Source organism: Pocillopora verrucosa, chromosome 9 (genome assembly GCF_036669915.1).
Source record: "Pocillopora verrucosa isolate sample1 chromosome 9, ASM3666991v2, whole genome shotgun sequence".
Classification (NCBI taxonomy): domain Eukaryota; kingdom Metazoa; phylum Cnidaria; class Anthozoa; order Scleractinia; family Pocilloporidae; genus Pocillopora; species Pocillopora verrucosa.
Genome location: NC_089320.1, coordinates 15733853 through 15756332, shown reverse-complemented (window position 1 = coordinate 15756332; position 22480 = coordinate 15733853). Strand labels below are relative to the sequence as shown.

At 37.4% G+C, this 22480-nt stretch overlaps 3 protein-coding genes across 3 annotated transcripts; 1 reads left to right on the top strand and 2 right to left on the bottom strand.

Annotated features, from left to right (window-relative positions):
- Window positions 1-139: 139 nt before the first annotated feature.
- Window positions 140-2796, bottom strand: LOC131779986 (elongation factor Ts, mitochondrial). Its single transcript, XM_059096606.2, has 3 exons — window positions 2698-2796; window positions 1453-1727; window positions 140-938 (listed from the first exon to the last, which is right to left on the bottom strand). Exons 1-3 carry the CDS (start codon window positions 2786-2788, stop codon window positions 297-299), a joined length of 1008 nt encoding a protein of 335 aa, XP_058952589.2. The 5' UTR covers window positions 2789-2796; the 3' UTR covers window positions 140-296.
- A 90-nt stretch (window positions 2797-2886) lies between these two features.
- LOC131780646 (uncharacterized) lies at window positions 2887-14086 on the top strand. Its single transcript, XM_059097266.2, has 13 exons — window positions 2887-2938; window positions 3013-3096; window positions 3810-3902; window positions 4212-4319; window positions 5316-5471; window positions 5574-5608; window positions 6372-6565; window positions 7556-7638; window positions 7791-7862; window positions 8778-8865; window positions 9445-9492; window positions 10113-10186; window positions 10856-14086. Exons 1-13 carry the CDS (start codon window positions 2903-2905, stop codon window positions 13058-13060), a joined length of 3276 nt encoding a protein of 1091 aa, XP_058953249.2. The 5' UTR covers window positions 2887-2902; the 3' UTR covers window positions 13061-14086.
- Window positions 14087-17288: 3202 nt separating this feature from the next.
- Window positions 17289-22458, bottom strand: LOC131780135 (coagulation factor V-like). The gene is made up of 9 exons (XM_066172483.1): window positions 22378-22458; window positions 21647-21800; window positions 21322-21497; window positions 20330-20467; window positions 19307-19478; window positions 19056-19137; window positions 18917-18963; window positions 17989-18243; window positions 17289-17371 (listed from the first exon to the last, which is right to left on the bottom strand). The coding sequence occupies exons 1-9, from the start codon at window positions 22456-22458 to the stop codon at window positions 17289-17291; spliced, it is 1188 nt and encodes a 395-aa protein (XP_066028580.1).
- Window positions 22459-22480: the final 22 nt, after the last annotated feature.

Below are 22480 nucleotides of genomic sequence, written 5' to 3'. Positions count from 1 at the left end.
CTTGGCACTTTTTTTTTGGGGGGGGGGGGAGGGAGGGAGGGAAAGGAAGTAGGGGCAAGTCTAACCTAGTAAAGATTAATTAGAAACAGATGAGCTATTAATTTAAAATTAGGGTCCAGATTGATAAAAAAAAGTCAAATAAACACATATGTAGGGCTACTTTATTACTGCAACAAAGCTATCAAATGCATCTGAAACACCAGCTCTTATCCTAAGCCTTTTAATGGCAGCATAGCTTAGCTTAGCGCTTAGTTAGGGTTTGGTAATGACAAATGTATATCAAGTATTTCCAAGAGCTACTGTGTGCCACATTCATATCTAACAAAATCAACAACTTCAACTCCTTCCTTCTCTAGAAAGTCCTTCACTGTCAGACTGTCATCCAACAGGTATTCCTGCTCAAGTAGCACATCACTTGTCTCTCCATCCAGAGCACTGTCATTTTTACCACTGCCATCTTGTGCAATAACCTTTGGATTCATTCCCACAACATGTTGTGCTACCTTATTGGCCAATTGCTGCACAGAATTCAAACTAGTAGTGCTATCTTTTGGCCTTAGTGCCACCAAACCCCCATACCTTCCAAGGGAACACCCTGCTACAGATTTTACAAAAGGACCATGGGTGTAACTACCAATTACATTGCTTACTTCAGTTGTCATTGTAACAACTTTGCTAATTTTGATGTTTTCCCCTAGTTTGCCAATTGTTCTTGCCACAGTTTCTGCCACAGTCTCTCCACTGTTCTTCACTTCCTCATTTCTCAATTTGTGCTCTGGAATAACTTCTCTTAAGTGTTCAAATTCACCAGCAAATGTGTTAATTTTTTGATTCTGATCTACAATCTTCTTCCGTTTTGCCATTGCTGTGTTTGCCACATTGGATACCAGGTCCACAAATAGTTCATTCCTTGCTACAAAGTCTGTCTCACAATTAACCTAAAAAAGAAACAATAACAACAACAACAAAGTGTATATTATCTTAACAACAGACAATATTCTTTTTTTTCTCCCTAAAAATTTGCACATCATAGGGTAAAAACTCATTTACTCAACTGTACTTAATCCTGAAATTCCTGGTAAAAAAATTAACAAAGAAATTCTCCTTATGAGAATAGACAAAAATTTACCAGTGCAAAGGTATTTAACAAAATCCTTCTCACTCTTTCATGGGGAAATTTGAAGAGTGAGAATCATAAAACTGGTTAGAAATCTTAAGAGTTCAACCAGAGCTGATCAGAGTATCAGAGGATTTCATCAATGATTCAAGGCTGGATGTTTTATCGCATTATTCAAGATTTCTATTGGGGGTTTCTGTAAGTGCCTAGTGCTTACTGGGAAAAATGGACCTTGATTTAAAAAAAACTCAGTTTAAAGACAGTTTACAACAGAAAAAAAAAATTCGTGCAAAAGATACATTGTTTTTCAAGCAGGTAAGAGTTTTATAACCTACTTCAACCATGGCACCAAAGTTGCCATCCACTAGAACTCCAACAAGTCCTTCAGCTGCAGTCCTCCCTTGTAGTTTGGCAGCCTTCTCCCAGCCTTGTTTCTCAGCCTCAGCCTTCAGCCATGTCAAAGCTGTATCATAATCATTGTTGCTTGCTTGTAGACCCTCCATGCACTTAGCAAAACCAAATCCAGTTTCCTTTCTCAATCTAGAAAGCAATGATTTGTCCACTTTCCTGGAATTCTGCTGTGTTGAGCTCAGGAGCCGGATGGTCAATCCTACAAATTTTATAGGGAACACGAGATTTGTCACTTTTGCCAATCAGTCTAATAAAAAATTTAATTATAGTCACTTAAGGAGAACACCCTCTTCCTCTTCACACTTCAAAAGGCAGCTTGTTTATATATTTTTTTTTTACCTTCAACTGCTGAATATGATTGTTCAATGATGCAATCATTTTGTAATGACAATTGAGAAAATGGAGAAATGGTGGAAAGTAGGAAAGAAAAGCCAAAATGAAAAAAAAAAAATTTAAAAATTTAAACTTTTCCTCATTTCTATTCACTAGTGAATCAATACCCTAACATAAACAAGTAATTCAAAACGTAACCCTTTAACCTCTAAGAGTGAATAGCATCTAATTTTTCTCCTTACAATATATATCATCACTAAATCACACCTACATTCTAATGATTACATTCAATCGATTATAATCTGTTCCTTCCTAATCCTATCCTTAACTACTTCCGAGTTCAACCTAGCTCAAGGGAAATATCATGGAAAATCTTATTTGAAGATAAAAAAAAACATCCATCTTATATGAAGATTGTAGATATATGAAATTTTCACATATTTGCACTGCGGTGGAGAGATGAAATTAGGAGATCCTCGCAGCTAAGAACACTACTGAAACGAGTAGTTGTAAATAGGACCTGAAAAAAATTCAGGCCCGTACGGGATCCATCTTATATATTAAAAAATCTAAAAATATTCTCACGTACATTAATGTAATGAGAATATAGGAAATTATCACCAACTAAAGAAACTCTTGATTGTTAAACAAATTCCCCTTGTCAGCAACTTAGTATGAATTCTGATGTTAGGGCGTAAAGGGTTAAATGCCGTCACAATTTTGTCCATGAGTCTAATTCCGCTGATTAATCGTTCTGTGAGTAAGTTGGCTTTTCTCTAATTGATTAGGTATGCTGTGACGGAATTTATAACATGATGACTATGTCTATACAATACCTTGTTTAATTCTGGTACTTATGAGAGTGGATCTCGCCCCAAATGTACTAAAAGAGCAGAGTTTGGAACAAGTCACAGCTAAACCCGCCATCTTGAAAAAGAAACTCTATGAGGAAGACTGGTACAAAGTGACCTTTCTTTTCTGCTCTCCACTCCACTTCGTCTCTTTTTGTTTACTTTAGAGTGAGGCCAAGGCTGTCAAAACATGGCCTCTGATACGGAAGTACGGAGTCAAACAGCGGTAAATATCTTTGTCGTTTAATACAATGTCTGGAAACTTTTACCATTCTTAGTTTTTTTACATTCATCCTATAGACTCGTCCTCCTCCACATTTGGAAGGAAATTTAATTTTTCACCGTGCAAGCAAGCTTGGAAGACCAAAACGGGCTTTCTTCGTGGTAAGGGCTGCACAAGCGACCAAACTTTCTATGAGTCAGAGTTTCATTTGTTTTCATTCAGCTATTCTTTACAGAAGTATGCATTTTGTGAGTCTGATTTAAAAACTTCCGTACGATTTAAGCGACAGAGTCATTAATGTTTAGAAATCGTGAATTGAAATTGGCCGGAAACCGAAACTAAAATTTCCTCTCATACCTATGGTCTGACGCTGTTGTTCTTGATAATTTTTTTAATTACCACGAAGCAGCGCTGAAAGTAAAGAGGTATTTTCACGTGGTCATAGCAGAGTGGTATGTTTGTACTTGTTCAGATGGATAAAGTAAAATGTGAAAATTAACCGTAAAATTTACATCATGAACTTTTGGATGCTTTTGTAATTTTACTCCATAAAATATGTATATTCCAGTGGCAGATGCATGAGAAGGTTCTAAGGGGTCCAGACCCCCCTTCCTATTAGACCTGTGGATTCTTTTTTTCATCTTGTAACACAAAAATTGTTTAAATCACAAGATTACAGGCTGGTACTCCCAGTATAAAGTATTGGATATTTACTTTTCTTGCAATAGCTTATATAGACCATGTTAAAAAAAGAGAAATTTCTTTGTTTCAGAATCAAAGGTTGGACCCCTTATTAAAAATTCCTGGATCTGTCCCTGTATTGAATAACAAAGTTGATGAATAACAGCATTTATAATTTTCTCTTGATCTACAGCTGTTGGAGACAGTGATATATCAGTATGAAAGCAAGGACATGTATTATAAGAGGCAAAGATCAAAAGAGGATTTAAAAATATGTCTGGAAGAGGTAAATCAAAATTATCATTGTGCTTATAGATGTAATTGAAGTTGTACAATACTGTAATTATATTAAGCTATATTATCAAAAAGTTAGTATTAGTCAAGGTATTAATTGGCCCACATACCTGTCAAATAACTGCAATTTATTATTATTCATGCAGTTAATTTCAGAGCCTGATTGGGACTTTCGTCATTAATTCTATTCAGTTATAAAACTTACCATACATCATAGAATTTGCTCATATGGATGATTGTTTCAAGGCTTGACACTTGATGTAGTTATCATTTTGCTAATCATTGGTGATTATGTTGTTAGGTCAGTGGTATAACAGAAATTTTGATGTCCAGCAAACAATACGAGAACTGCAGCTTCAAGCTGACACTTAATGGCGAAGAGGCTAAAGAGTACAAGTTTTCTGCTGAGGTACTGATTCTAAAGTTATCTACACCCCTTTTGCCATAATGTCAGTATGCATACTCTTTACTGTGTTATATACATTTCCTAAGGTGCTGACAAGGAGAATTTGTTTAACAATCAAGAGCATCTTTAGTTGGTGATTGTTTCCTTTTTTCATCCTTAATGTTTGAATTAGGGGTAATATCATGGAGAGGAACTATCGGTATATGCTAGTTGCTCTTGACCCTTTCACTCCCACAAGTGACCAAGACAGAATTTCTCCTTACAATATCAATACAATATCATGCAGGCAGGTGATGAGAATAGAGAAGAATGTCAACCATGGGATTATTAGTTGATCCAACACCAAATTCTCTGAACTAGCATCATAAGAATTGTATGGCAGATAGTAAGGAGAATTACTAATTAGATCTTGGGAGTGAAAGGGTTAATGGTTGAAGAGTTAAAAGGGGCCAAATATTTTTTGATTATTACACCTATAGACACCACTTTGCCAGTGATCCAAATTTCCTTGCAGGAATCTGAAATCTAGCCATATTTTAAGTTTTACCAATTCCCCCTTCTCCTATTAGAGAAAAAATAATATTTGAATTGAGGGCTTCACGCAGTGTCTCCACATACTGAAACTAAAATTGACACAGGTTATCCAAAGCTTCAAAATTCATTCAAATATGAAACAACCCTTAAACAGAAAGTCCAAAGTTTAGAAGGAGTTAAAATTTGTTGATTTGACTCTTATTTTAAGAAAGAGTTATTCAAATTTACTTTTATCTGGGAGATTTAAAAAGTTTTAAATGTGATAAAGAGGTTTTTCTTGCATAGAGGAGACTTCCAGATATTCTGGAGAGTTGGCCAGTACACACATTGCTGTACTGCATACATCATGCTGTGGAAGAAGCCCATCATTTATGAATTGCCATATAAAAATTGAAATAACAAGCTTTCATGGCAATCAGTGTACTAAATATGGCTCTGGTCTTCATGGTGTTTTTTCTTTTACAGTCTAGGCAAGCAATGGAAGACTGGGTGAATGGCTTAAGAGAGGCCAAAGAGTTTTGGATACGGCATTACAAGAGGCAAGCATTCAAGAAGCAATTCATCAATCAAGGAAACTTTACAGATGTGTCTGGCCCAGTTTATGATGAAGATGAAAGCCTAGTAAGTTTTCAGGACAGTTAATATTCCTTCCCTATTTAAGAAAAAGTGATCATTACAAATAACAGCAATTTGTACATAATGTTTCAATAATTTCTTTTTTAGGCTGACAGCATCATGTGTAGTTCAAGTGAATGCTGGTGAGACCTCAAGAAGTGTATATCTTGCAGTTTAAAATAAATTCAGGTTGAACTGATTTCAACTAATTTGATTGGAATTTTCTGTTGTTTATGAGATATGCTTATTAACCCATCTAGAGCAAAGGAGTGAAGAAATCTATTTGGTTTAAGATTAATTTGATCTAAAAGTACAATTTTTAACTACTACATATACAACTGCAAATTATGTGGTTTTTTTTGGCAATTATTTTTGACTCCACTTTTCACTCTGTAATCCAGATGTTGAGAGAAGCATCTGGCATTAACCCTTTAACCCTTAACTCCCATGTGTGACTAAGACAGAATTTCTCCTTACAATATCAATACAATATCAACCAGATAAGTGATGAGAATAAAGAAAAATATCAATTTGGGGATAATTAGTTGATCCAATACTAAATTCTCTAAACTAACATTACATGAATTGCATGGTTGACAGTAAGGATAATTTGATCCAAGAGTTAAAGGGTTAACTCCCACAAGTGATTAACATAAAAATTCTCACTACAATATCCATACATTCTTCAGCAAATGAGATGATTCAAACTTATCAGGTAAAAGCTGTTATCTTGATCTGGCACCAAGTTCTCTTAACTAATTTACAAGGAAATGTGTAGCAGCTAGAGGGGAGAATTAACAATCAGATCTTGGGAGTTGATGGGTTAAAGGAGCAATTTTTGGTGTTGACATGCTGTTGTGCACTGTATGTATATGTTATAAACTTGCCTTAATTTCTTTTTTCCAGTGAGCTAGTTCATGTATCTGTCACCACATGGGATAAAAGAACTTACACAGTTCTCCTTCCATGTGTGTTTGATATGGATGAGTTGTTAGCTGCCCTACATACAAAGTCACATACTAAAAGATGTGCTGGCTGCCACGTTTGTAAGCTTCAACAGTCATCAATGGAAGTATGGACAGTAACAGCTAATGGAATTGGTAACGTTTTATGTTTGTTATGGTTAAAATCATTTTGTATTAAAAAGGGTGGAAAAACAATTTTAATCCAGCAAATGGTCTTAAAAAACAAAAGGAGTCCATTTGAAATTGCTGTTTAGTGGCATTTTGTAATACACAATAATAATAATTATAATAATAATAATGATATTTATTATTTGTAATGCGCATTTTACATGTGCATATGATCAAATGCGCAATAAAATAAATAGAATAAAGTAAATATAAATATAAATGCTAGATAAAAATTTAAATACGCAGCATTGTATCAAAATATACAAAACTATTAAATAATATAAACAATATCAAACAAAAATTTAAAAACTTGAATAAAAACTTTAAAACTAAATATCAATTATGATATGTTACATTGAAATAGTATGTCTTCAATAGAGATTTAAATTTAATTAAGTTATTTACATTTCTTATTGAACTAGGAAGACCAATCCAGAGTTTAGGAGCTGCACTGGCAAAAGCTAGCCCTATCAGCTAAAGTTTTCTTCGTTCCAATGGTTAATGGTTGTTAAATAAAAGCTCATCAAAGGCTTTTTATCTTAATAAAATTAATTTTAATTTCATTTATGGCTAAAAGTTAAGAACAGTAACTAATGAAAAAAAAGAGATTTTTGGAACAAAAACAACTTTGAAGGCTGTGGCAGACTTTATAGCAGAGTACAGCTAGCCCACCAAATTGAGCAATCACATTGTGCACATAGCAACAGAGAGATGAAATATAAAAGGTTTTTAGGCTTTCTTGTGTTGTATAGCATACCGGCAAGGGGAGACTTTCTTTGTGCAAGAAAACTTCACTGGATCATTCATTGATGTGATAGACTACTACACTTCAATTTATAATCAAGAAGACATCCACACAATTTCCTTCTAAAGTTGCTTGAAGTTAGAATTTTTTTTACAACTAACTTGTATTATATTTGCATTGTGAAATCAGCATTGGTTTATTTTTAATTCCAGGGCACAGATTTGACATCGAGGATGGTACTTTAGACATTTCCAAACTTGGAAACCGCTTCTATCTTTTAGTGCACAATTACAAGGTTGGTAATTTAAGTTAAAGTTTAACTGAGAAGTTATGTGTTCAGAGCTTAACTTTGCTTGCGTACATCACATGATAATTTGAGGTACTTTGTGAATTAATTGTCCCTTTTATATCAAGACCGAATTCTTGTTTTTTTTTTTCTTTTCCCAGCTACTGATTATTCACTTTGATGATGGCACATTTCAAGTACTTCCTTCTTTAGTTTCCATAAAAGCAAAAGAGGTAAATGGAATGTCTGATTAACCAATTCACCCCCATGAGTGATCAGCAGCTGAATACTTCTCACATTATCACCACTTCACCAAACATAAGGGTCATGAGAATAAAAGATATGATCACCGAGTCAGTAAGCTTTTGATTGATAAACAAGGTCTCCTTGTCAGTACCATTAGGAAATGTTTAGAGAACAGTGTGGAGAATATGCATGCTTATGTAAGGGTGAAAAGGATTAATTTTATTTAAATTAGTGGTTCCTAGAGAGATACTTTTGTCACTGTTGTGTTAGCAAACATACATTGTACACTGTTGTAAGTAGAAAGCTTGGAAACTGCTACCACAGTGTAAGTTCACTCTGAATTTGGATGGTGGATGGCAGGACTTTTTTTCCCTTAACACTTGTTCCCCAGTTTAGGCATACATATGGGAGCATAGTAATATTACTCTACACATTTCCTTGTTTTGATCCTTACATCTCAAAGTATTCCCACCAGGAAATAATGTACAGTTGAGTTAGACAGGATCTAATTTTATTAATTTAGAATGGTTGTAGTAGTTACCACTATGTCACTTGATATCTATTATCTGCACATCTCATGGTTCCTGTGACAGGTCCACTGGGTGGGTCTGAAACACACCCCCCCCCCCCCTCCAATAGACCCAGATTGTTTTATTACTTTCCTTAGGATTGGATATAGCTATGTGATTTGAAGCATTTAAATTTGCTCAACTTCAAATTTTCTGAGCTTATTGAGGCTCTAGTAATGAAAATAAAAGAAATTCTGCTTTTTCTGAATTTTTTGTTTCCAAACTGAAGTTCGAGGTAGGGGGACTGGTACTCAATTCCATGAATATTCCAGCTACTTTTCTGCATCATTTTACAGTGTAGAGAAATGAACGGTCTTTTTCCAATTATTTCAGGTTCCTCGTGTTCCTTCTTTGGCTACCAAACTAGAGTCTCTTGGTATCGAGAACTTTGGTTTATTTCTGGTTAATGACGATGGAACGTGTAAGTTGTATATCTAAAGTTTATTTCAACCACGTCCTTTGTTGGAAAAGCGGAGCTCTTAACGTTAAGGAAGAGTTTTCCTTGGTAGTATGGGTTGTGTAAAAGGCTTTATCGCTAAGAACATCTCTTGCTCCATCTACAACGATTTAGTGTTATTGCCTACCTATATGAATGGAGTTGCGTCTTGCTTGTGTTTCCGAGATCCACACAACTGCATTCAAAAACAAGAACTAACTTAACTTAGAGATTGACGTTCGCAGTCAGAAAGCTGCGCTCACATGTATAAAACCTTCCGCTCCTAAGAATCCTAAATTATAACACTTATGAAAAAAGAAACAGTTCAAAGGTAGATTAAAAGAGTGACTGATTACACGAAACCAGTCTGACAATAAGCGAATAAAAATATGCGCAATCAGTGTAAGCGTAAGAGTCAGTTACAGATCAGATAAGACTCTTTTGAAACACGAACTTGCTCGCGGAAAAAATAATGATTATTGGTTTCCTCAACGGAGAAACATGATCACTTATTGCTGTATAGTATTTCCACAATTAGCCTTGTTTATCTTTTTTCTTTTTAAGCAAATCTTTTTACTCCCGAGGAGGAGCCACTCAAACATTCTCTGCAAGGTATAATCTACATATAAACACTTTTTGTGCTCAGTTTTTTAGAGAATATGAAAACAAAGGGTTAATACTCAGGTTCAATACAATTGATGCTCTGGTAAGCGCACATTCACATAGTCACTAGAGCAGAGTGCATACCAGGATTGTTCTCGTTGTTGGGCATGCGCACTGGCGGTGTTAGCGGTGACAGCTGGTGCGACCTTGTCCAACCCACAATAAAGATGGCAAAACGCACTCTTAAGTATGGCGCTGTACTATGAAACCGTCCAAACGAATGGCGATGTGACGTTTATTGGGTAAAGTAAGATTCAGGAACCAATATCCGTTTGAGCGTCAGTTTTGGGTAAATCGTAACCAGTTACTTAAATGTGTCGATAGGAAGTTTTGCGACGGGTATGTTCTTCAAGAGTGCTCTGCTATAATCACTATTTAAACTCTGGGGCGTCATCTTGGTCCAAGACATAATGTCCTCTGCAGATTGTGATTCTATTGATCATGTTAAGTTTAGACTGTTTACTTATAGAAGGAAGTAACCATTCTTATGTAGCTTGCACCGATTTTGATCAATGACTTCATTTTATTGCGTGATAAACTTTGATTTTCTGTCTTTGTGAATCATGTAGGAAGGCTGGTTCTAAAAACCGTGACTGTTTCTACACCTCTCCGGCCGCGGATTTCAGAAATTCAAAGAAAAAAGGTAACCAACGAAGTTATAGACTTCTTAACATTGCAACGGCTATCATATTGACCTTATGGTTTGGGTGAAGCGATGCAGTAATTACCAGTATTTATCACTGAAATAGTACCAAAGTCATTCGTTGTGATTTAGAGATCGTAGAATCTTCCCTTTTATGTACCATTGTTCTTAATTCAATGCATGGTTGTCGTTGCAACGAAAGGTGACGCGACTTTGATGAAGTAAAGTAAGATTCAGGAACTAATGCGTTGTCCTTTTGGATGTCTGTTAATCGTAACTACTTTCGGAAATGTGGCAATAAGCAGTTTGTATGGGAGTAAAAACACTCGAAGACGAAGTTATTGAGAGGATTATCTCCATTTGGCTTAAACTCTTCTTTGGAATTAATCGCTCTGACGGAGGGCTAATGCTCGAAACGTCAACTTGGAAACTCTTTATGGTGGTCACTTTACATTATCAACTCAGTCGATAGGAAAAAAATTATTTCGAGATTAATCGTTTGTTTCACATAGGTTACCATTATTCATTTTTGAAATAAAGTGTGTTTATATATATTGGTCCTTAACTATTCTTTTAGGACCAATCCTAGCACACTTTTTCATCCCACATCATACATTACCTCTCTGTGCATTTTTGTTGAAATCCCATAGTAATCTTCTTTACTTGCAGCTGAGGAAGTATCAGCAGAACCGAAGGCAAATGGAGGCGCTGAAAAGAGTCGAAAAGGAACAGTGTCGGCATAACAGTAATTTGAATGTAAGTAAGACAGAAAAAAATGAGGTTTCATGCCCCGATGGTCTTGTGTTTTACGAACAGTATTTTGGAATGTCAAATGAAGTCATAAGCCCTTCTAGATTGGATGGCTGTGTAGATATGTCAATGGACGCTGAGAAAGACAGACGAAGTGGCCCAACAAAGCTCGCAGCTTCGATTGAAGCTCGCAGAATTTCTCAAGAAGCGGAATATTGTATCGATGATGATGCCGAGTTTCTTTCCGTTGAGGAAACTTTTAAAGGCTCGTATGAAAAAGGTGAAGATGAAATTGAAGTAAAGGTTGCGGACAATGTTAGTAAGAAAGATAATGACTTAAGTGGTTGGTCCAGACAGGACGATGGAGAGATCTTTGATGATGACAACGTTGCTTTGAACACCTCTTCTTTAGCGACGCCTGAGTATGCGCTAAATGACAAAACAGAGGAACAATTATCAAAATCATCTTCTAAAGGGAATTGGTACGCGTCAGGTCGATGTGCAGTTAGGGATTCTAACAGCGAAGAACTTTTTTCAAACGGCGATAAATCGTGTGAAATAAGAAGCCGAAGGGTTCCCAAGTCAACTGACGTTGGGATGGTTTCAGAACCATACAGTAGTAGTAAAGATACAATTGCTAAACTTAACTCTTGTAGCGAGCCAGGAAATCATAATAGGAATTCTTTGTTAGTCGACGATGTGGAGGCCATCGCCTGCTTAAAGATTGACACAGAAAGCCTGGAAATGAAAACAACTGTTAACAATCCTTCACTGAATGCAAGTACTGAGAGTAAGTTTGAAAGACACCTGCTATGCGTGACAGACAGCGATGACAAATCTCCGTCAGTTCCATGTGAGTCCCTGCATCCCACAGAACCATTAGTGAAGAGAACGGATAATCAGGATGGTTGTTCCGGACTTTTAACAGTAATTGTCAAGGAAGGGGACAATAGTTGTGCCTCCTGTGCTCGTAATGAGCAATGTGATTTTACCATCATTAGCTCGCCTCGTGTTCTAGAACTGGCTCTGAAGATTTGCTCTGGTCAAAACGTCAACGAGGAGGAAGTGGGTGAAGCCAACAAATTCTCTAGAATTTGTCTTTCTGGTTGGCACTTACAATGTGAAAATGGATCGTGGGCTGTAGTTGAACACGGAGCTCTGCATTCACACAATGATATTCTCTCTTCTGAAGTGAAAGTGCATTTATCAGACTGGCTTGAAGCTTTTTTTAACAAAGAGGAGAAGCTCTGGACTGTGGTAGAAAATGAGCACATTCAGAACGAACACTCCTCTTTTAGAAATGAGATTCAGAATGAAGTTGTGAGAGATACTTTTACGGCAACAGAAGACTTGCCCAGGGATCAAGATGACATTGTTGAAGAGCGAGTGGGTACGCCAATACTTAGTCAAAGCAACTCTCTGGAGAATATTTATGTAAAGTCATTAGATTCTGAAGTTAACGATGATGGAACTGAAAACTTAACGGATGATGAAAGGCCAATACCAACCGAGGGGAATGGCGATGTTGGCAGGCCAAGAGCAGAGTCTTCGTCCCAAGGAGCTCTTCATGCAGCCACTCAACGAGTTTTCTTACACATTGTCGAGTTCGGTGAAGAGCCCGAAGAGGCACTTGATGACACCAAACATGAAAGTTTGATCGAAAATGTTTGCAGTCCTCTATGCAGCGCCCTTTGGAACATGTTATCAATCGGCGTGCGAAAAAAGTTTATTGGGAAATACACATTGTGGAACATAGTTGAAGAATTGAAGGACATTTCAGGCGATGTAGAATTGGCAGTGAACTGGGTAAATAACAGATGTGCGCGTCTAAGTGATGAGCAAAAATTCCAAGCGTTCGTTTGTGAATGTCTCAACATCGGACGTGGTACTTTGAATCAATGGCTGGAAGAATTCATCAGACAAAACAAGACTAGAGGTGATGGAAAAATAGGAAAAAAGTTCTACAGTCAAAGCGGTATAGTTTTTCAGCTCTCTGGTCAAACGCTCGAAGAACTAGTGTTGGATTTATCACGAATTAGCGGTCTACCTTTCAAAATTAATGTAGAAAGGTGGATCAAGACAAAGGGCAATAGCCTTCATGAGACACCTTTTACATTTGAATGACACTGTTTTTTTTTGTTTTGTTTTGTCTTTTTGGGGGGGAGGGTGGGAAAAAGGTTACTTATTTTTAAATACTGAGATTTTACACTGACATACTATCGTTCGTGTCTTTGACCAGATGAACCATGTATTTCCACAATTATTGGCTTCCGATCTTTGAATTAAAATGTGAAAAATCTCAATATGTATGAAAGAAAAACATCATACTATAGAAAGTGTTTGAGCGATTTGTATTCACTCGTTGCAATGCATAAAAGACTCACTCGTCTTTTTTTTTTTTTTTTGATGCATCGCAACTTGTGAATTAAAATTATTCCTGCGCACTTTCCATGGAATAATCTCTTTTATCCTCAAATTAAAAGCCTGTATATTTTATAGTGCTCGAAACATTAACTTTAATGTTACTTTTCAGCCAATGTTTTAAAATAGTCATGGTCATAAAAAACAAAAATGGTTTACTTCATGAAAACGGAAACATTCATTTCATATGTATGTAATTCAGCGTTCTTTGTTATATTTTGAAAACTTTTCATGGGTTCATTCCTCTAAAAACTTTTTGCAGGTTTTCTCACTGTGTACTTCAATCACTGAAATAAAAGAAAACGAAAGATGTCTTGTATTGTGAACGGAATAAGTAGTGCAATTGTATAAATTCTCCATCTAAAAACTCTCTGTATATTGTGTAAATGTTTATTCGTAAATTTCAATTATAGTGTAAACAACTGCAGGGAAAATACCGTATTGTAAGGCGTTTGCAATCAAGAGGTGTATGGCGTTGCAATGATGGATTTTCATTGTAAATTGTATGTTATCTACACCTGTCATGGCTCTGTTATGGACTAAATGAAGCGTTCATCAGATGCTCTTGTAATTCATAAGCTCAGTCGTGTGTCTGGACTAGTTTTTTTTACAGCTGGACTTTGCTGCGAGTCAATTTAAAACGTTGATTCGTAAGCCTTAGTTAGAACTACTACAGACCCATTCAATTCGGTAAAGTATATTTGACACGTACCCCAGTACCTCAAGTAGTCGCTATTGCATGCTTTAGGTTTGAACGCACACATATGTCTAATTTTGCATAGAGGTTTATGGACCAATATCATTTTAACCCTCTACATCCTAACATCAGTATGCATATTCTCCATACTCCTCTTTATGCATTCCTAAGGTGCTGAAAAGGAGAATTTATTTAACAATCACTAGCTTTAGATCATTATTTCCCATATTCTCGTGAACTCAATGTGTGATTTAGGGGTGATATTGTGGGAAGAAATGAAATGCTGGTCCCTCTAAGGGGTCTTAGGGTTAAACTGACTTGGCTTCTTAAGTTGTTTTCTGCGAATTTCCTTTCGGCCCTTTGAGGTTAATCTTGAAGATCTTTTAGGCCCCTCATCATCACAAACACATTTCCGTTATGATCTTTCAGTTTTTGTGACATTGCTTTTTGGATAAACTGGCTCACCAGCGTTTCTAACTGTTTGGCCTGTTTTTCTTCTAATGCCGTCGTAGCATCTGGGAAACCATTGGTCTTATAACTTTGCCACCAGGCCATCCCAATGTCTTTTTCGTCGCCATGCCAACTGTCTAGCACTTGTTGTATGTCATATTCGAGTTCGATTCGAAAGCATAGGCTAACAGGACAGGTCGATAACAGATGGATAACAGATGAATTTCGAGAGGAGAAAACTCCTCCACAAGAACAAAGCGCTCGTTCTTTGCGACTGACTTGTTTTAAGAAGGGGTCGCTGTGTGTTCCTGATATTCTTTGATCCGCTAATTCGTTAGTTGTGTGATCAGCAAAGTATCTTTTGTTTTCCAATGGTGATGAATGAATCGGAGCTTTACAGCCGGAATTTCGTCGACAATCTTGTGTCTTATTCATTGAACTGAATTTACGCGGTTCCCCTTGAAAAGAAATTTGTGTTTCGTATTTGATTTTATCCTCGGTCAGCATGGCTTCGGGAGTTTCACATTCGTTATTAATGTACAGTTCAACCTCATCTTCCAGAATTCGTTGAAGTCCCGAAGGAAAATCGGAGTGTTCGCACGTTGCATCTTTTTCTGTAACATAAATAGCTTGACTCGAATATTCGTCGCCGCAATCTTCATTTGAGACAACACTTTGATCAGACTTTTTTTCTAAGCTCTGTAAGGTAGAATCTGATCCAACGGACTGGTACTCATTGATGTTACAGGTAGTTGTCCTGGTCCATTCAAGCGTCAACGAGTGTGTTTCTAAAGTACTCTTCAGTTGCCAACTTTTGAGGTGTCCTTGACTGTTAATGTTGTGTATGAGGTTTATCAATACCGGCGGTAATGTGATTTCTTCCATAACACAAAGTTACATCTCCTTAAAAATTAAGCTAGAAAGTGAGGATCCTTTCTCTATTAAGATCTTGATTGAGTAGAAGAAAATCAATCTTAGAATTACCTGTGAGTCAATTCTCAATGATAACATTATTGTTTCGAATGCTTAGCTTCGCCCCGAGAAACAAAATTTGATAAACGCATAAATAATGCACGATCTTTTTCGTGCAATTATGTTTATGATTGGACGAAGATAAAACAGACCGCATGAAACAGGTGAAAAAAGAATGGATTTTCTAGAAAGAAAACCACACGAAATCAAAACGCGAATCAAAAGCCGCTGTATTTTCAGGACAAAATTTTTCTGTGTGAAAAACGAGAAACGAGCTTGAGAAACAAAACCATCCTTACGGTTAACTGTAGGGATGCGTTCGAATCAGTTCGTTACTCATTCCTGGCAGATTAGCATGATGTATTTCACATGCTGATTGAATATTTTTGTTCAATGTTATTTAATTTCAAGTATGAACTAAACGTTCTAGAAATTCTCCCTTCTAGCTAACAAAAATTTCTTGGTAATTAAATACAAGAATTTGGTGTTAGACCAAGACAACAATTTCTACCTGATAAGTTTGAGTATTCTCGTTACCCGCTTGTTGGATTTGTATATATATTATAGAGAGAAGTTATAGGGTAATCACTTCTGTGTGATAAATGGTTAAAGGAGTATGTCTGATTGTATCGTATGAACTTGAAGAACAGCGGTGTGACCAGGCCAGACCAACCTTTTCAAAAGTTCGAGCGCTGATCACGCTTTAACTTATGCGCACAAGGGATGCGCAATGTAATAGGAAGGACTGAGAATAGATATAAGGATGACTCCTGTCTAGACTAATGATATTAGACAACGAATATTACATGGATCAACAGAGATATACTCAGGCAAATCAGTTCAACGTCACAAAGAATAAAAAAAATGGGATATATCCACTCGAAACTTCCGTGGTCAAATGGTTTTTAGAATAGTAATTTTCACTCCATTTATCATGTTTTTAGTTTCCACACATTGGATTAATTTCTCTTGACAAATAAGCAGTAAGTATAGGCGGTCAGCTGTTGAAATGCTGAAAAGATTTAGTCAAATGTTTAGTGCAGTTGCTCACTAGGAACCAAAATTAGTTGAACACCCTCGGGAGAAGAAAAAAAGTTTCCGAAGTAGAAGTGTCTTCAAAGAGGACCTCCATTGACGTAAGAAAATAAAATAAGAATGCGATTTCCACAATTACTTTTAAGATGAATGGAATCTTCTGGATCACTGGTGGACCAAAGAAGTGCTATTTATTGTCTGATTTCTGCCGAGGAGCTGCAGGGTTTTTTTTTATTTTCCTTCTTCCAAGTATCATGTGTTTACAGGTGAGGCAACCAACGGCTGCAATTCAATCTGCACACTCGCTCTCTAACCTCCTTACTTTATCTTAAAGTTTATTTATTTACTTTCACTGAATACAAAGAAAATAAGTAGAAACCATAGCGAGTGACGAAATGGCGTACTTGCGAAAGATACTGCATAAAGATTCGGCGAGTAACAATCCCACCAGAACAAGTTCGAAGGGGGTGAAAGCCCAAATAACGGGGATGAAGATTTAAAAAACTCTTTTTCGTGTGGTTTCCCCTTCGGAAATCCGTTATTCACTTATCATTACATCAAACCAGTGTTCAATTCGACGAAATACAAGAGGAACATGCCTTAAATTACGACCACTTCGCTTTTTCGATACCTTCGTTTGGTCATAAAATAATCATTTAAAAGGGCATGCATTTTACAATTCTTACACTATTTAGTCTAATAAACAAGACCTTAGACAAACAGAGGAAAGAAGGTCTTTAAAGAGGCCTGTTTGATATGATACATCGTGTGAGTTAATCAGTTTCCGCAGCATTTCCACAATGCCACCATACTCCATTCATTATTGCCAGCGGCCATAACATGTACGCCTGACGCAGAAACTAAAATGAGTCAAATGATCTGTGATTGGTAAGAGTAACAAGTCAAAGAACGAGCAGAACACTTTCAAGAGGACGTTGGTAATTCTTGTTTTCATAAGAGCGCCGGATCGTCCGAATTAATCGTTTCGAAAATTGGTTGCGAATTGGAACGATCCAGGCGCTCATATGGAAGCAGGCATTGGATTTGTTCATCATTTCGTGGGACTTCGTATAACTTGGGAAAGATAGGCTTAATTTTGTAAAGCAGTATCCTATTTTCTTTAAATTGAATGACACTCTCGTTAACTTAGTTTTCCTTAATGGGAGGCTAGGAAAACGGAACACAGGAGAGGCTTCAAAGTTGTGAAACGTGGTCAAAAAATGAGGAGACATCTATATGACGTGGTATATTAAGCTGCATTTAGACTGGCGGGGTTTGATCTCAATGAATAACCAAAGATACGATTTTTCCGAGGTTTTTTCCTTTCTTAAAAGCAAAGATTTCAGGTTTTGAACGAGGAAACTTGTCAAGGAAACCATGAAAGGTTTGGGGAATTATGCTCTACTCGAATGTTATAAATGCTTTTTCATTTTCTATCATGCACTGCGTCGAGTATTAATATGCTAAAACTACCAACCTCCCCACTTCTTTCCACTCGATGAAGTCGCGGACCAAAATGAACTGGGCGTGGCAGTTACCATGTTCTCTGGTATCCCTGTGCTCATTATCAGGGATGTCTCGTTCTTTAAATTATAAAAGTATTGGGAGGAAATAACCTTCCAGGTCACACCGTCATTGGTACTTCGGTGAAAGTTCATTTTATGGTCTACTCCAAAGAGCGCTGCATTTGTAGGGTCGAAAGCAATGATACTGACGATGGATTCATCAAGACCTAGTAAATTACATATAAGGAGTTTTAGTTGGCACAGTCAAAAAGCCACAATATTTTGCATCACTATTCAAACGATTGATTCTGCTCATCTGCTCAATGAGTGCAACACAGACCCAACATTAAAAATCTATTGTCTGGTTCGGAGAGCAAGTGTAATTTTATTTTTTACTCGGATCTCGATATTCCAAGGGACGAGTTCGAGAGAAACATTTTAACACGAGCATTCCCTGAATCATGTTCTTTAGAAGGTCTGCATCTTTTTCTTTTTACTGCTGAATGGAAAAACGTTACAATTTTTGTGATTTCGCCCCCGACTTTGTTTGTCCACGAAAAATTTCACCTCCGCCAAACCATGTTGTCATCACGTTTTCTCCATATAAAAAAATAAAAGAAAAAGTTAAACCAGATGGGACTGAATTAAAAGTAAGCTAGGCGAGGTGATCACCAATTACCCAGTTATAATCTAATTTATCAGTAATGAAGACCTTGAGTGTAACAAAAGGACTTCTTACACACCCATGGCTAAGTCGTTTAGTGACCGCCTGGCCTCTCTTGAATTGACAGGTACTCTGCCGGGGGTTTTATATTTGACAAGAACATCAAAATTCAATGTTCCAGTGCGCTAACCGTTCCAGTGTGCTAACCATTGCTCTCCCTGATAGCTTAACATTACCTGTCCAATCCATTCCGTCACTCGAGGAGAAACAGCTGCTCTCTGATCTAGCAAACAAGAGAATTAATTTGATAACTCATAGAATGAGAACCTCTTCAAAGAGATGTACTCTACCTATTGAAAATCACTTTTTACTCACTTTTGCTCAGTGTACATGCAGACATAAAACCGTCCGGAGTCTGGGTCCAACAGTACGGCCCTCCGAGAGTATTCGTGGACACCTGACGATAAAAAACGTGTTCGACTAAGTATTGGTTTTTTTAAGAATTGTGAATCCAGCAGGGTCTGAAAAGTCAACTGATAACAGGTTAGGGTTAATGTTGTGCTAGGGGAGGGGTAGGTGGGCTGATAATTTGTATGTTGAAATTAAGGGAGTGAAGGTTCGCATACCACCAAACGGAGGCAACAGTTCAGCCATGCAGCCATACAGCTCAGCTCGCATTACTTTAAGAACTGGAGCGCTGGTGGGAATGAAACGCACATAGCGCGCCGTGAATGGCTCAGATAATTTCACCAGAATCGGATTTTTAGCTTCTTGGCCATTCTTTGGACCATTCAGCTCCTGCAACAGAAAAACGACCAGAATTAGATTGCATGCGGATGTTACATGGCCACACTGAGGTTCAAACTCTTTCCTCAGGTGCTGATGGTGTCTCTGACGAAAATAGTCTCTGCGAACGCGTAAAGGGATATAGGACCCAGACAATATGTTATGTTGATTGATTACAACTTGAAAATCAGAATCAAGGACAAGAGTTGCCATAACACATTCGTCATTTTTGGAACATCGGCAAAATGGCCAAATTCCTGTCGTTTCCCTCTTCAGTGTGTTTTTATCCAGCGTTGTTAGGGACATGGTTATATTTTAAGTACAAGGGAGTTGTGCTCCTTAGTTTCGTTGTGGATTTATTTATTTGGTTGATTGTTGTTGCTTTTATTTTGAAGCCGTCTATCAAGGTGGTCCGGTTTTTCATCTTCCTCAAATAAGAGCAGTCTAATGCAGATCAGAATTTGAATAGCCACAAACAATTAATTTCATTTCACATCGGACCATTTTTTTAACTGCGAATATTCCCATTTCTAACCCCCTACTTACCAGAATTTTTTTACCCCCGAGAATGTGCGACCCCATTCCCGTAACTCTATTAAAAATGTAACCCTGTTGTGGTCAATCCAGTCGTGAAAATGCGAACCCATCCAGCAGCACATCCCCATTAGCCTATAACTAGGAGGTAAACCCCCTCCCCCCCTGCGTGGGATTTTTTCGTCAACTGATTAGCTATATCGTGAGGATTAGAATCTTCAAAAATGAATTCGATAATTTGGTTCCCGTTTAAATTTGAAAGGTCGTTTTATCTTTCTATATCGCCTTTGTGAAAAGGAATCAGATCGTCTAGAAATTTTCAACTTTACCTTAACGATTCCATTTTCTGTATAATCTAACCACTCAATACTGTTGTTACTGAACTTCAGCTGAAAACGTGTTACAAAGAACGAACTTGCCCCCTGCGTCGCCACTCGAGTCACCTTCCGCAATGAGCCAAAGTCAACCTGAAGGGTGGGGGGGAGAAGTGAATTGTTAACATACTCTTTGAAACTGCCAAGTGAAGTAAAACGAAATGTTTTGAGGCAAGGTAAAATTCTATGCCAAACATCGACATTTCACGACTGAGTTGTCATTGGCTTGTTGTGATATGCTCTTTTTACTGGTTAGTCGCTGCGATTTTCTATATTCAGTCTAGTTATATTAGTTATGATCAACCACTAAAGGAGCTCTTGATTGTTAAACGAATTCTCCTTGTCAGCACCTTAGAAAATGTATAGAGATCAGAATGGAGAATTTGCATACTGATTATCGGTTGTAAAGTGTGAAGCTTAATCAAAAGGCGCTCCCCTTACGCTTCACCCCTTTGTATGAGGGTCTCAATAGGGTGATGGCTTTTACGGCTATCGGTTAAAATTTTGGCCAATTTCCGGCTAACGGTTAACACCTTTCCATTGTTTCCACCAGACATATTTTTTACGGTTAACTTTTTTTACGACTAACGGTTAAAATTTGTCAATTTTTACGTCTAACGGCTAAATATTTTGGCCGTTTTACGGCTAACGGTTAACCCCATTGAGACCCTCTTGTATCATGCCATTGCGTCATGTAGTCCGCCCAGTAGGAAATAGGTGTCAACAGCACAATATTTCTTGGACAAATGACATGTTTAGGTGATTTCCGATCTCACCATATAAATGTATAAAATGATCACAAAAAGTACAAGAACTGTTATGTTGTTATAGTCATTTCGATCTTCATTGCTAATTGATGGCTTTGGTATGTTTCTCATCTCAATCTACCATAACATTGTAAAAACAGTTCTAGAATGCTAAACAAACCCTGTTGTAATCTACTACACCTGTAGATAATCCAGTTGCCCCAGTGACGCTTGCCAGCCGTAGGGAAATCCAGGGACGTTCTTGTTCAGGCGGATATCAGTAGGATTTGACACTGTTTGGGAAGTGTCCACACTATGACTTAGACCTTCATCTGGGATATACCCAGACTCCAAACCAAGGGGGTCGATGCAATTTTCTGTAAGAAAGGCAATGATAACGAGGTAGTGGGCTCTGCTGTTACATCAGGTCTTGCAGAATGCCGTTGGACCAAGAGAGTATCAAATTAGGAGACTACCAGATCGTGGAAGCTTAAAACCTAATTCAGTATTGCCTGAACAAACTTACCAGGAGCGCCTTCAATGGGACAGCCGAACACTTCAAATCTCATGCAAACAAGCTTCTGCCAAGCAAACGGCCTTATGCGGATGCTGTGCGCCTCAATTTCATTTTTCAGGTGGTGAGAAACTGAGGTGGAACTGTCGAAATTCCCAGGGAACTCCTAAATGGAAAACAATTCAAAGCATATCCATACTCAAAAAGAAAACGACTGATCTAGTTTTGTCGTTTATAATTGAGAGAGTAAAAAGAAAAACGTTCTTGTGGCTTTTAAAGTGGAGCTCTATACAGCCCTTTGCCCTGGCGTTCAAAGGGAGGATAATACCAGACAATGGATAAATCGCTTTCTAATGGATAAAAGTAAACAAAACGTATTGCAATTAACACTGGACAGAGAGCTATCCAGTTGTCAACCCTTGATAACTGAGAGTTATTAGCTTTGGTGAGAGAGTTACCAGCGTTATCGATCCTTCGAACAACTGTGGCCTAAAGTTTTTTCGAATATTTCGACATCCATGCATAAGTTGATAACGATGTCATAACCACTAGATAAGTTCGTGAATGAAATCAATCGAGTTCTAGGGGTATTTTGAATGAGTAAGCTCGAGTAAACTTTGCAAGGGACTTAAACAATCGCCCAAACCCATAAGGCCTGTACAATTTTCTAGCCTTTCAAAAAATTCCCAGGGGCTTATTTCGAATTAAACGAAACGTCATTTAAGAACTTGTTAATGTCATACATCCAAGTTAACTTTTGTAGCCTCGACTTCTACCCTCTGCGCTCCTTTGTCATATTTGAAGCACTCTGCACAAATGGACATAATGAGATTTACCGATGTAAAT